This window comes from Stegostoma tigrinum, chromosome 1 (genome assembly GCF_030684315.1).
Source record: "Stegostoma tigrinum isolate sSteTig4 chromosome 1, sSteTig4.hap1, whole genome shotgun sequence".
Classification (NCBI taxonomy): Eukaryota; Metazoa; Chordata; class Chondrichthyes; order Orectolobiformes; family Stegostomatidae; genus Stegostoma; species Stegostoma tigrinum.
In genome coordinates, this window is record NC_081354.1 from 141,233,883 (window position 1) to 141,248,539 (window position 14,657).

Consider the following 14,657-nt stretch of genomic DNA (forward strand, 5'->3'; position numbering starts at 1 on the left):
AATATATAAGAAGGAAGACCAAAGTTAACATCGGTCCCTTTCGAGAATAAGACTGGGGAAATAATCATGAGGAGCCAGAAAATGACAGCAGAGTTGTATACATAGTTTGCATTAATCTTCACAGGAAAAGATGCTAATAGCATTCCAAAATTACTAAATAATGAACAGGCAAAAAGAGGAGTCATAGAGATGTACAGCACAGAAATAGGCCCTTCAGTCTAACTCGTCCATGCTAACCAGACATCCTAAATAGATCTAGTCCCATTTGCCACCATTGGCCCATATCCCTCTGAACCCTTCCGATTCATATATCCATCCAGATGCCTTTTATATATTGCAATTGGACCAGCCTCCACCACTTCCTCTGGCAGCACATTTTATATGCTCACCACCCTCTGCATGAAAAAGTTTCCCCTTAGGCCCCTTTTAAATCTATCTGCTCTCACCTTAAACTTATGCCCTCTGGTTATGGACTCCTCCACCCAGGGGAAAAGACCTTGCCTATTTACCCTATACATTCCCCTCACGTTTTTATAAACCTGAATGAGGTCACCTCCTTAGACTCTGACACTCCAGAAGAAATAGACCTAGCCTATTCAGTCTCTCCCTGTAGCTTAAACCCTCCAACCCTGACAACAGGAGAGGAAATAAATACTCTAATTATCAAAAGAGAAATGTGCTAAGGAAACTATTGTGGCTAAAGACAGATGTCCCTGGACCTGATGAAATGCAACCTAGGATATTAAAGAAGCACAAAAAATAAAATATAAATAAATATTTAAATCTATAATACAGCAGGAATAGGTCATTTGGTTCTTTGATAACAAAATGTGGAGCTGGATGACCACAGCAGGCCAAGCAGCATCTCAGGAGCACAAAAGCTGATGTTTCGGGCCGAGACCCTTCATCCAACTCCACACTTTGTTATCTTGGATTCTCCAACATCTGCAGTTCCCATTATCTCTGACTCATTTGGTTCTTTGAGTCTGCTCCACCATTCACTATGATCGTGTCTGATCATCCAGCTGTAAATGTAATATCCTGTTTCCTCTTTTGCCCCATGCCCGAAGGAATATATCTATCTCCTTGAAAACATTCAATATTTTGGCCATCCCTCCGGACCAACCTCAGGGAATCTCTCTCCCATTGCATCCCTCCGGACCAACCTCAGGGAATCTCTCTCCCATTGCATCCCTCCGGACCAACCTCAGGGAATCTCTCTCCCATTGCAACTCTCTTGTACTCTCCATCTTCGGTCCGCCTCCCCCTCTCTCCCTATTTATTCCAGTTCCCTCTCCCCATCCCCCTCTCTGATGAAGGGTCTAGGCCCGAAACGTCAGCTTTTGTGCTCCTGAGATGCTGCTTGGCCTGCTGTGTTCATCCAGCCTCACATTTTATTATCTTGGAATTCTCCAGCATCTGCAGTTCCCATTATCTCCAATATTTTGGCCTCCCTGCTTTCTGTGTGAGAGAATTCCACAGGCTCACCACTCTTTGGTGAAGAAATTTTTCCTCAACTCAGACCTAAATGGCCTCCATTGTGTCCTTGGATTGTGACCCTTTGTTCTGGACTCCCCAGTCATCAGGAACATTCTTCTTGCATTTACCCTGTTTGATCCTGGAGAATTTTGATGATTTAGGAGAATAGAAGAGCAGAATATTAAATTGAGAGAGACTGCAGAAAGCTACAGAAGAAGGATTTGGGAGTCTTCATTCATGAATCACAAAAAGCTCATATCTAAGTTCAAGCACTGAGGGAAGGCAAATGGACCTGAGCCTTTATTTCAAAGGGAATGGAGTATAAAGGTCAGGAAATTTTGCTAAAACAAGGCAAAGCAAGGCTAATCATATCACAGCTGGAATACTGTCAACAGTTTCAGGACACTTATCTAAAAGATATTCTTGCATTGCAGTCCAGAGAAGGATCACTAGGCTGATGCCTGACTTGGAGGGTATCAAACGGAGAAGTTGAGTAAGTTGGGCATGTGCTCATTGGAATTTAGAGGAAACTTCGTTGAAACATACAAGATTTTTAGAGGACTTGATGGTAGATGCAGAAAAGTTGCTTGCCCTTGTGTGAGAGTCTCAGACAAGAGATAATCTCAGAATAAGACACCACACTTTCAAGACAGATGAAATGGAATTTATTCTGAGGTTGGTGAATCTGTGGATTTTTCTTACTGTGCTGGGTTGTTAGATGTTTTCAAGGCTGCAATGCATGTTTTTAATTTGTAAGTTCCATTGTTTTGGCAGCGGCCTGTATACAGGGTCTATTTCTGTGTTACCCCGCATACAGGCTGCTGCTAAACCAACAAAACTGGAAGCGACAAGACCATCACACCACAGGATCATATAAATCTAGAAGGAAACAGAACACCAACAGTGATTAGAAGTCACACTGATGATGTTGCCTCGAAGGCTAACAAATCGGCTGCCCAGCACAGAACAATGGGCTCAACAACTAATGAACAAATGCATCCACAACCCGAGCTATAAATTTTCACTTATTCACTTGTCTCGTTGCACATGGAAATATTCACTTGTCTCAATACGCACAGAAAAACCAACATGATATACAGAATATCATGCAGCGAGTGCAATAAACATTACATTGGACAACCAGGGAGGAAACTGATGACCAGGATACATGAACCCCAGCCAGTGGTAAAAAGACACAGCCTATATTCATTTGTCTCAATACCCACTGATGAGGGCCATCAGTTTGTCTGGGACAAAGTGACCATACTGGGAGGAATGAACACCAGAGATGCAAGGAAGTTTTTGGAAGCCTGGTTCTGAACACAGGACTCCATTAACAAACACAGAAATAAACCCCATATATGGACTGCTACTAAAACAACAGAACTGGAAGCGACAAGACCATCACACCAGAGGATCATGTAAATTCAGAAGGAAGCAGAACACCAAAGCTTCAATTAGAGGTCACAGTGATGAATTTGCTGAGAAGGGTAATGAAAAGTCTGCACACCACAGAATAACCGACTCAACAAGCTAATGAACAACTGCATATATTTAATACCTCTGTCATGTCCCCTGCAACAATGTGTAAATTCCCCTTCTGGTCTCTATTTGGCCCTATTCCTCCTCTTACTACTCACCCACTATTTATATTTCTATAGAAGACTTGCAGATTCCCTTTTGTGAGTTGGTGGTCTTTTCTCATAATTCCTCTTCTGATGTTTTTTTCACTTTGCCTCTAAATCTTCCATATTCCTGTTTGCTTCTCGGTTGTATTTTCTGCCTTTCACTTGTCATCAACACTTTTTTTTCTTTCTAATATTAAATTTTTACGTCCTTTATCATATAGGGTACTCTGGATTTGTTTGTCCTACCGTTCCCATTTGAGGGAATATACCTCCAACTGTACCTGAAACATCTGCTCTTTGAAGGTAGTCCATTGTTCAGTTCCTGTTTTGTCTTACAAAACTCTTGTTCTAGTCATGCAGATGCTGGAAAAACCAAGATAACAAGGTGTAGAGCTGGATGAACACAGCAGGCCAAGCAGCATCATAGGAGCAGGAAAGCTGACGTTTCGGGCCTAGACCCTTCTTCTGCGAAGCCTCTTCTAAGGATGCCTACCCTGAAGAAGTTACCCTCCTGATTTCTGAAGAAGGGCCTAGGCCCGAAACGTCAGCTTTCTGCTCCTATGATGCTGCTTGGCCTGCTTTGTTCATCCAGCTCTCCACCTTGTTATCTCAGATTCTCCAGGATCTGCTGTTCCTAATATCGCTTGTTCTAGTCAGTTCTGCCCAGTTCTGCCCCATGAAGTCAACTCTCTTCCAACTGATTTTTCTTACTCTGGAATGTTTTGTCATTCTCCACCACATCCTGAATCCTATGATACAGTGATCATTCCTCCTAAATCTTTCCTCATTGACACTTGGCTCATTTTATTTCCAAGGACCAACTCAAATAATGTTGGACTGCACACGTACTGCTGTAGGAAACTTTATTCAACACAATCAAGGAATGCTTGAGTACTTGCTCCTTGCCGCCCCTTACACTACCTGCATTCCAGTTTATATTAATGTAATTGAGGTCCCCCATTACAACAACTCGACATTACTGCTGTTTCTGTTTAATTTCCTTGCAGATTTGTTCCTGTACTTCTTTTCCACTAGTTGGTCTCAACTACACCAGGCAAAGAAATTGTACCATTTGTATTTCTTAGCCCTAGACAAATTGACTCTGTCCTTGAGACCTCTCTGTGATGTCTTCTTTTTTCTGGCAGTGTAATACCCTTCACAACCAATATTGCTACCCCTCCTCCTTTCCTTCCTTTTCTATCTTTCCTGAACAACTATTATGCTGGAATATTTAATACCCAGTCTTGCCCAAGTCTCCACAGCCACAGCATCATATTTGCACATCGAAATTAGGATCTAGACTTTACTGCCTGACGGTGCGGTGATCCCAAGTTCAACTGAAGCATTCAGAAGACAATTATTACCTGAAGGGGCAAAATTTGCAGGGCTGCAGGGAATAGGCATAGAAGTGGGTCTAGGTAAGTTGCTTTTGCAGAGAGCAAGCATGGACATACTGGGCTAAATTATCACATGCTGTTCTGTAACCATTCTGTCATTTTCTTGGTGATATTTTTCTAATTGAAGTATATCATCTCACATTTCTCCATTATGAAGTTTGTTTGACAACTACCTGCCCTGCACATTCTCTAATGTTATTCTGTTTATGTTGCCTTTCTTTGATAGAACACATAACATCATCCCACCAGTTACACCTTTTTTTTCCTGATATGACCAATGAAGCTCAAACCCATCCTCCAAGTGAAATCCAAAATGTGGTGAAGAACTGTGCAAATAGGATGATCAAGTTAACTGATATGTTATGGCCGCAGTCTCAAAATATGTTAATATGTTCTGTTTCACTGTAGAGATTTTCATCACTTTAATTTGGGAAATTCAAAGTGTATCCCCTCTGTTATGTATCTGCAATTTTTTGTTACAGGGATATAGGGATACAGAAAGTTATGAAAAGTAATTGACTCTGATTTTCTTTTTTGCCTCCTCTGTTACGCAGTTATTGTATAGTAAGCAGGCTGCAAGTCTCTGAGTAAGGTAGATCCTTAAAGTCCTTAAGATCCTCAAGATCCTTAAGGGGGACAGTGAGCAACCAGCAATCATGGTACACATTAGTCCCAATGACATTGGTAGAAAAAGGACTGAGAATGTGAAAAACGAGTACAGGGAGTTAGGTTGGAAGCTGAAGTCCAGGACCAACAGGGTAGTTATCTCTGGATTACTACCAGTGCCATGTGATAATGAGGTAAGAAATAGGGAGAGAGTGCAGCTAAACACATGGCAACAGGGCTGGTGCAGGAGGGAGGGCTTCCATTATGTGGATAATTGGAGCACATTCTGGGGAGGTTGGGACCTGTGTAGTATAGCAAGGATGGGTTGTACCTGAACCGGAAGGGCACAAATATCCTGGGAGGAAAGTTTGCTCGAGCTGTACAGGATGGTTTAAACTAGATTGGCAGGGGGTGGGGAGCCCAATTTATAATTCAGAGGATGAGGTATTCAGCCTTCCAACAGACACAACAGGGAGTGAGGTTGTTAATAAAGAAATGCATTCAATGGACCGTAATTGTGGAACAGAGATGGTTTAGTGTGTGTATAATTCAATGCCAGAAGTATCAGAACTTAGAGTATGGGTGAATGAACTTAGAACCACTATGTTGTGGCCATTACAGAAGCTTGGGTAACTCAGGGACAGGAATGGTTGTTGGAAGTTCCGGGATTGAGATACTTTGAAAGAAATAGGGCGGGTGGTAAAAGATACAGGGGAGTGGCATTGCTAGTCAGGGCTAGTATGTCAGCTACTCAAAGGCAGTTCAAGAATGATATGTCTACAGAATCAGTTTGGGTTGAGGTCAGGAACAAGAAAAGAACAGTCACTTTGTTGGGGGTTTTTTACAGACCCCCTATTAGTTGCAGAGAAGTAGAGGAGTGGATTGGGAGGCAGACACTGTAAAGGTAGAAGTCACAGAGTTGTAGTCATGGGTAATTTCAACTTTCCAAATATTGATTGGAAACATTTTAGTTGTAATAGATTAGATGGAGCAGATTTTGTCCAGTGCGCTCATGAAGGATTCCTGACACAGTATGTAGATAGACCAACACGAGGAGAGATGAACACAGCAGGCCCAGCAGCATCTCAGGAGCACAAAAGCTGACGTTTCGGGCCTAGACCCTTCTTCCTCTGATGAAAGGTCTAGGCCCGAAACGTCAGCTTTTGTGCTCCTGAGATGCTGCTGGGCCTGCTGCGTTCATCCAGCCTCACATTTTATTATCTTGGATTCTCCAGCATCTGCTGTTCCCATTATCACCAACACGAGGAGAGGCCACTTTGAATTTGTGCTTGACAATGAAACGAGCCAAGTGTTGGACTTGTTAGGAGAGCATTTTGGTGGTAGCGATCGTAACTCTGTTACTTTTACAATAGTCATGGAAAAGGATAGTTACATACAACAGGGTAAGGTTTATAATTGGGTGAAGGGTAATTATAATTATGTTAGACAAGAACTGGGTAACATAAAATGAGAACAGATGCAAGAATGGAAGAGTACAATAGAAATGTGGAGATTGTTTAAGGAATGCCTACTGCGTGTGCTCAATATGTTTGGACCTAACAGGCAAGGAAGATGCAGTCGAGTGAGGGTGCCTTGGCTCACAAGAGTGGTCAGACGACTAGTTAAGAGGAAGAAGGAGGCTTATGTAAGATTTAGGAAACAAGGATTGGAAAAGGCTGTAGAGGGATACGAGTTAGCCAGGAAGGACCTGAAGAAAGGGCTTAGGAGAGCGATAAGGGGCATAAGAAAACTCCAAGGCTTTTTATACATATGTAAAGAATAAGAGAATGACCAGAGAATGGGTAGGGCCGATCAAGAATTGTAAAGGGAATTTGTGCATGGCACCTGAAGAGATCGGGGAGGTCCTTAATGAATACTTTTCTTAGGTATTCACAACTGAGAGGGACCTGGATGTAGGGGAGGACGGTGTGTAACAGGCTGGTAGGCTAGAGGAGGTGGATGTTAGTAAGGAAGATTTACTAGAGATTTTGAGGAACTTGAAGCTAGATAAATCCCCTGGGCCTGATAGGATTTATCCAAGGATTCTGTGAGAAGTGAGGGAAGAGATTGCAGGCCCTTTGGCAATGATCTTTTCGTCCTCACTGTCCACGGGTATAGTGCTGGAAAATTAGAGAATGGCAAACGTCATTCCCTTGTTCAAAAAAGGAAATAGGGATAACCCTGGAAATTACAGACCAGTTAATCTTTCTTCAGTGGTGGGCAAATTGTTGGAAAGAGCTTTAAGAGGTAGAGTTTATGATCACTTTGATAGGCACAGTTTGATTCGTGACAGTCAGCGTGGATTTGTGAGGAGCATATCATGCCTCACAAACCTTACTGAATTCTTTGAAGAGATGACTAAACATGAGGATGAAGGTAGAGCAGTGGATGTGGTGTACATGGATTTAAGAAAAACGTTTGATAAGGTTCCCCATGGTAGGCTCGTGCAGAAAGTAAGGAGGCATGGGATAGGGGGAAATGTGGCAGATTGGATTCAGAATTGGCTAACCCTTTGAAGACAAAGGGTGGTAGTGTACGGAAAATATTCAACATGGTGCTCAATTACGAGTGGTGTACCACAAGGATCAGTTCTGGGTCCTCTTCTATTTGTGATTTTTGGAAATGATTTGGATGAAGGAGTGGAAGGGTGGATTAGTAAGTTTGCGGATGATACAAAGGTGGGTCAAGTTGTGGGTAGTGTGGAGGGCTGTTCTAGGTTACAAAGGGACATGGATAGGATGCAGAGCTGGCCTGAGAAGTGGCAGATGGAGTTTAACCCTGAAAAGTGAGAGTTGATTCATTTTGGAAGGACAAATTTGAAAGCAGAATAAAGGGTTAATGTAAAGATTCTTGGCAGTGTGGAAGGGCAGAGGGATCTTGGGGTTCATGTCAACAATTCCCTGAAAGCTATCATCCAGGTGGATAGATTTGTTAAGAAGGGGTATGGTAAGTTAACTTTCATTAATAGAGGGATTGAGTTCAAGAGCCATGAAGTTACGCTCCAGCTATACAAAAGCCTGTTTTGGCCACATCTGGAGCATTGTGTCCAGTTCTGGTCACCTCATTACAGGAAAGACGTGGAAGCGTTGGAAATGGTGCAGAGGAGATTTACCAGGATGTTGCCTGGAATGGAGGGAACGTCTTACGAGGAATGGCTAAGAGAGCTAGGGCTTTTCTCTTTAGAACGACGAAGGATGAGCGGTGACTTGATGGAGGTGTACAAAATGATCACAGATACAGATAGAGTGGACAGCCAGAGACTTTTTCCTCGGTTGGAGGTAGCTATTACGAGGGGGCATAGTTTTAAAATGAGTGTTGGTAGATATCGGGGAGACGTCAAAGGTAGATTCTTTACTCAGAGTGGTAGGCGTGGAATGCATTGCCGGCAAGGGTAATGGAGTCCACCTTATTAGGGGCATTTCAGCGGCTATTAGCTAGGCATATGGACGATAGTATAAGTTAGGGGTGGAGGTTAGATAGACCTTAGGTTTAGGGTAAAAGTGGGACGAAGGGCCTGTACTGTGATGTACTGTTCTATGTTCTAGACAGTTGATGATAACTGAAGGAAGCATAATGTTATTAGGTGCCCTACTATCCCAAGAGGAAAAAGAAAATACAGGTCCAAATACCAATGTTTTCTGCAGTGTTATTTTGAAGATGGAAATGTGTGTGCATAGATTAGAAATGACAGCATTTTGGCTGTATTGGAGGTTTCAAAAGCATTCTGGATTTGCTTTAAAGTCTGTAAATTTAATTAAAGTAATAAAAAATTGACATTTTTGTTAACGTGCAGTATGTTATCCTTTTTTCACATTAGTGGGAGAGGACTTTGGTCCGTTATTTTTGTTTCAGTTTTTCTTTTGCCATTTATTAGTGTGTGTTTCTTGCCTATGTATGCAATGGGTTCCAATATAACGTTCTATGTATTGTTTCAAAAACAAGAAACATTAATTTCAAATTGCTTTGTCCTTTGCCAGGAAACTTATTGTCCAAGCCCATTGTGAACATCTAGAAGACATGCTGGGTCTTTTTGAAAAGGAAGAATGTCTGCTGAACAAACTAAGTATGCTGGTAAGACAATTTTTGCAAACCTAAAATGGGACAAAGTGTAAGAATATTTTTAGATGACCGAAACAACTTAATCATAGAAAACAAATCTGAAATCACACACTGATCAACAATCTTAAATCACCCAAGTTACAGTTTTGATTGCATGTTTAAAAACCTCAGCTGGGTACTAACTGGGCTTTGAGTGGTCACTCTGCAGCACACACATGGAGTGATTTTCAACTTCCTACCAAACTATTTATCATGTAGATGGTGTCATCTCTTAATGCTTTTGTCTCTGCCTGAAGGATTGCCATCAGTTTTTACACCAGGTGAAAAGGTGAATGTGAGAAGTAGAAAGGGACCACACTCAATAAACACTCATTAAAGGAATGTTTAAGTGTAGAGAAAGCAGATGTAGGTTTGGCACAATCATTTTGCAAATCATTTGTGCTTTTAAGGCAAAAAAACTCCACTTTAAATGACCTTGCTTCTCTTGGTACTTCAAAAATCCTCAAACTGGAACTTCCTCTCAATCCTGGCACTCACTTCCTTTTCTGAGAGGATGCTGCAACGAGCCGTTAAAGTGTGTGACCCTGCTATAGTGCCTTCTGCTAGATATGTGAGCTGCCTATACGGGACAGGTTGCACATTGGCAGTTCACCAAATTAGTGTTTTTTTTAAAGATTCTATTATTTTGGGGAATGTGGATATTACTGACAAGGCCAGCATTTGTTTTCTATCTCTAATTACTCTTGGGAGGGTGGTGGAGTAAGGTGCCTTTTCAAATTCTTGCAGTCTGTCTGGTGCAGGTACACCTATTGTACCCTAAAGAACCCATCATAAAAAGCATGCAGCCCACAACAGTTCCTTTAGTGGACACAGCATTCATTAACCCATTACCAGCCAATATGTGCTCCATCCAAAAAGTGTCCCCACCCTGTTTGCATTCAGCAATTTTTCTTCAATTTTCAAATTGCTATGAACCACTCTATTTGTACTTGTACTAATAGGGGATTAGTTACTCAGTTGCCTAAACAGCTGTTTTGCAGCATGGAGTGATGCCAAAAGTATGGGTTCAGTTCTCGCATTGGCCAAGGTTCATAGAATTCCTATTCTGTTGGAGCAAGTCATTTGGCCCATTGAGTCCACACCGACCCTCCAAAGAGCATCCCATACAAACTCATCCCCATCACTCCACATTTTCCATGGCCAATTCACCTAGTCTACACGTCTTTGGACTGTGGGAGGAAACCAGAGCACCCAGAGGAAATGCAAACAGACAATGGGGCAATGTGCAAACTCCACACAGTCACCCAAAGCTAGAGTCACGCCTGACGCTGTTAGGTAGCAATGCTAACCACTGAACCGCTGTGCCACCCCATGGAGATCCTGTCCTCTCAGCTTCTACCCTCACTTGAAGTTTGATGACCCTCAAGTTAGGCCCACCCACCAGTCGTCATCATTATCATAAAGCAGCCCTTTGGTCCTCTGGGACCATGGAGACTTTACCTTCACCTTTATTTATACAGTGCCTTTTGCAACTGAGAGACAGGCCAAAGCATTTACAGCAAATGAAGACTTTTGAAGTTCAGATATTATATTTGCTTATGACAAAGTCATAGAAGTAGCACCAAGATAACATAAAGGTAAGGCCGCCATCATCCTACTGGATTAGAGGGTTGGTCTCTAGACAGAGATGACTAGCGGCAGTTTAACTTTAGGGTTACTACATCTCAGGTGAGGGGAGAGCTTGAGACTGGTACGTTCACAGTATTCTTCAGTGATGTGGGAATTGAACCCATGCTGGTGTGACTCTGCATCGTAGGCCTCCAACCCCCAAGATAGATATTGATTATGTAATCAATTATAAATTTCGTTAGTCAGATTGTCATTACGATAGTGTAGACCAGAGCGGTGCACCAGCACAAATGAATTTCTGATGCAGCTGACTCCAAGGGAATTGTCAGGGAAGTTGAAATTTCTGATTAGCAATTTCCTTGCATCTGGAACCTACTGAAATTGTCCTTCAATGGTGGAGATTTCTGATTAAAGCTTTATAATTACCCAGGAAAAATGAGAGTATTAAAAACCTGCTATAATTCCTTGGTTAAAAATTAAACTGAAGCCCCTGAACCCAACTTGCCCGAAGGCTCAAAGACTTATCTGGAAGCCCACCTCTGTCACCTTTATCACTCATCTAGCATCTTACTCATGATCTTAATCCATATAGCACCCATATCCCCTCTCTTAAATAAGTGTAAAATACTGTGGACATTGAGATCTAAAATAAAAACAGAAGGCACTAGAGGCTAAAGACTTTCAGTAGATTTGGCAGCATTTGTGGAGAGAGAAACATCTTCAGAAGTAGAATCATATTAGACTTACTGTTAACTCTGTTTCATTCTCTACATGTGCTGCCAGACCCATTTGAGTTTCTCCAGCATTTTGATTTTTTTTTTGGTACACTATCTGATTACTTGGCATATGCAACTCCTGAAATGTAGCAGCGGTGTTGTATAGACTTTGTATATGCTGTGGATATATGGGAACCCATTCATATACTGTACTAAGATTTTGAGGAAATATTTGACAGTGTGCAACTTTTTAAAATTCATTTGTAGGAATTGCATATCACTGGTTGGGCGTGCATTTTTGCGCATACTCAGTTGCTGTTGAGTAGGTGGTGGTGAGCTGCCTTCTTGTTTCTGTTCATTTGTTGTAAGTCAACCCACAGTACCTTTGGGAGGAAGTCTTAGAAATTTGAATCATCAATAGTGAATGAATGGTGATAGATAATTTCAAGTCAGGGTGGTGAGTGATTTGGAGGGAAACTTGCAGGTGATGGTATTTCTATATATCTACTGCCCTTCTAACCTTTTAGGTGGAAGTGCTGTGGGTTTGGAAGGTGCTATATGAAGAGACTTGGTGAATTTCATCAGTGCATCTTGTAGATGGTACAAATTGCTTATACTGTGCCAGTTGACATGATCTATTTGGATTTCTAGAGGCCTATGACAAGGTGCCACACACAGAGCTGCTAAATAAGAGGAGGTATTAGGGGCAAGATACTGGCATGAATACCGGATTGGCTGACAGGCAGAAGACAGAGTAAAGATAAAGGGGTCTTTTCAAGATGGCAGCCACTGATTGGTGGAATTCCATAGGGGCCTGTGTGAAGACCACAACTATTCACATTACACATTAACGGTCAGGATGAAGGAACTAAGGGCATTTTTGCTAAGTTTGCAGCTGACACAAAGATGGGTGAAGCGACAGGTAATGTTGAGGAAGTGGGGAGTATGCAGAAGGACTTTGACAGTCTAGGAGAGTGGGCAGAGAAGTGGCAGATGGAATACAATGTAGACTATTTCTAAATGGGGAAGGGTTTCAAAAATCTGAAGCACAAAGGGACTAGGGAGTCCTAGTTCAGGATTCTCTCAAGGTCAATGTGCAGGTTTAATTGGCAGTTGGGAAGGCGAATACAATGTTAGAATTCATTTCAAGAGGGCTAGAATACAAGAGCAGGGATGTACTGGTGAAGGCCTACAAGACTTTGTACAAGGCCACATTTGGATTATTGTAAGCAGTTTGGGCCCTATATCTAATAAAGGATGATCTGGCCTTGGAAGGGGTGCAGAGGAGGTTTAGAAGAGTGATCCTGGGGATGAGGGGCTTGTCATGAGGAGTGGTTGAGGACTCTGGTCTGTACTGAATGGAATTTAGAAGGAGGGAGAATCTGATTGAAACTTAGAGTATTGAGAGGCCTGGATAGAATGGAGGTGGAGAAGATGCTTCCACCAGTAGGAGAGATTAGGACACAAGGGCATAGCCTCAGAATGAAAGGATGACCTGGAATGATGAGGAATTTCTTCAGCCAGAAGGTGGTTAATTTGTGGAACTCATTGCCGCAGAGGGCTATGGAGGTCAAGTCATCAAAATTCTTAAAGACCAAGATAGACAGGTTCTTGATTGATAAGGGGATCAACAGTTACAGGAGAAAGCAGGAGAATTGAGGTTTAGATACACATTACCGTGATGAAATGGCAGAGCAGACTTGATGGGCCAAATGGCCTAATTCTGGTTCTATGTCTAATGGTCTTTTATTAGTTGAGAAGGGGCTCGATGTTTGCTGATGTAAAGACAATCAAGTAGGCGACTTTGTTATTGTGTAAATTAGTATGCTAATCATGTTAACTTACATTGAGTCATTGAGGACATTAAATACTGAGATGGATAAATCCATGGACACTGAAGAATCGCAAACATGGGAGCAAAGCAGAATATTGGAGTTGATGTAATAATACAGCCATAATCTTACTGAATAGTGAAGCAGTCCTGATGATCTGTGTGGCTCACTCCTGCTTCCATTTAGGAAGTCTAGCTGATGATGTAAGAAGAGCTGTAGTATAATCTGAGGAAAAAGAGAAATTCAGTTGAAACTTCATGGAAAGTAGGAGCAATAAGGAAAATCAAGGCAATGGAGTGGAAGAGGCATTGCAAGAGTAATTGTTTTATTGCATTTGTTCCACACTTGAGAATTCTGTGGAGCTATGGTGCAATGAAAGTTTACCAGAGTGATTCCTTGCATGGCAGGACTGATGTACAAAATGGGACCGCATCAGTTAGGACTATATTCACTGGAATTTGGAATCATGAAGGGGATCTCATAGAAACCTATAAAATTCTAGTACGACTAGGCAGGCTAGACGACTGCGGAGTCCAGAACTAGGGATTAGTTTAAGGATACGGAAATGGCCACTTAGGCCTGAAATGAGGAGAAATTCCTCCAACCAGAGAGTGGTAAGCATGTGAAATTCTCTGGTACAGGAATTGAGGTCAAAACTGTGAATGTTTTCAAGCAGGAGACAGACATAGTTCTTAGAGATTGGGAGAAATTGGGAACAGGGAATTGAGCTGGATGGTCAGCCATGACCACATTGAATGGCCTACTCAGGATCCTACATAGAACATAGAACAACACAGCGCAGAACAGGCCCTTCGGCCCTCAGTGTTGCCCTGACCTGTGAACTAATCTAAGCCCCTCCCCCTACACTATCCCATCGTTATCCATATGCTTATCCAAGGACTGTTTAAATGCCCATAATGTGGCTAAGTTAACTGCATTGGTAGGCAGAGTGTTCCATGCCCTTACCACTCTCTGAGTAAAGAACCTACCTCTGACATCTGTCTTAAATCTATCACCCCTCAATTTGTATCTATGTCCCCTTGTACAAGCTGAAGTCATCATCCTTGGAAAAAGACTCTCACTGTCCACCCTATCTAATCCTCTAATCATCTTTTATGTCTCTATTAAATCCCCTCTTAGTCTCCTTCTCTCCAATGAGAACAGACCCAAGTCCCTCAGCCTTTCTTCATAGGGCCTGCGCTCCAGACAAGGCAACATCCTGGTAAATCTCCTCTGCACCTTTTCCAATGCTTTCACATCCTTCCTGTAATGGGGTGACCGGAACTGCACGCAATGTTCCAAATGAGGCCG

At 42.2% G+C, this 14,657-nt stretch overlaps 1 protein-coding gene across 4 annotated transcripts in view; it reads left to right on the top strand.

The window, feature by feature from the left end:
• The window catches only part of LOC125459831 (kinesin-like protein KIF24), a 151,025-nt gene that overhangs the window by 73,431 nt on the left and 62,937 nt on the right, over positions 1-14,657 (top strand). For all 4 annotated transcript variants that reach the window (XM_048546750.2, XM_059649100.1, XM_059649102.1 and 1 more), the window contains one exon: positions 9,088-9,181. In XM_048546750.2, the coding sequence (XP_048402707.2) occupies positions 9,088-9,181 (94 nt within the window). The remainder of the gene's footprint in view (positions 1-9,087; positions 9,182-14,657) is intronic.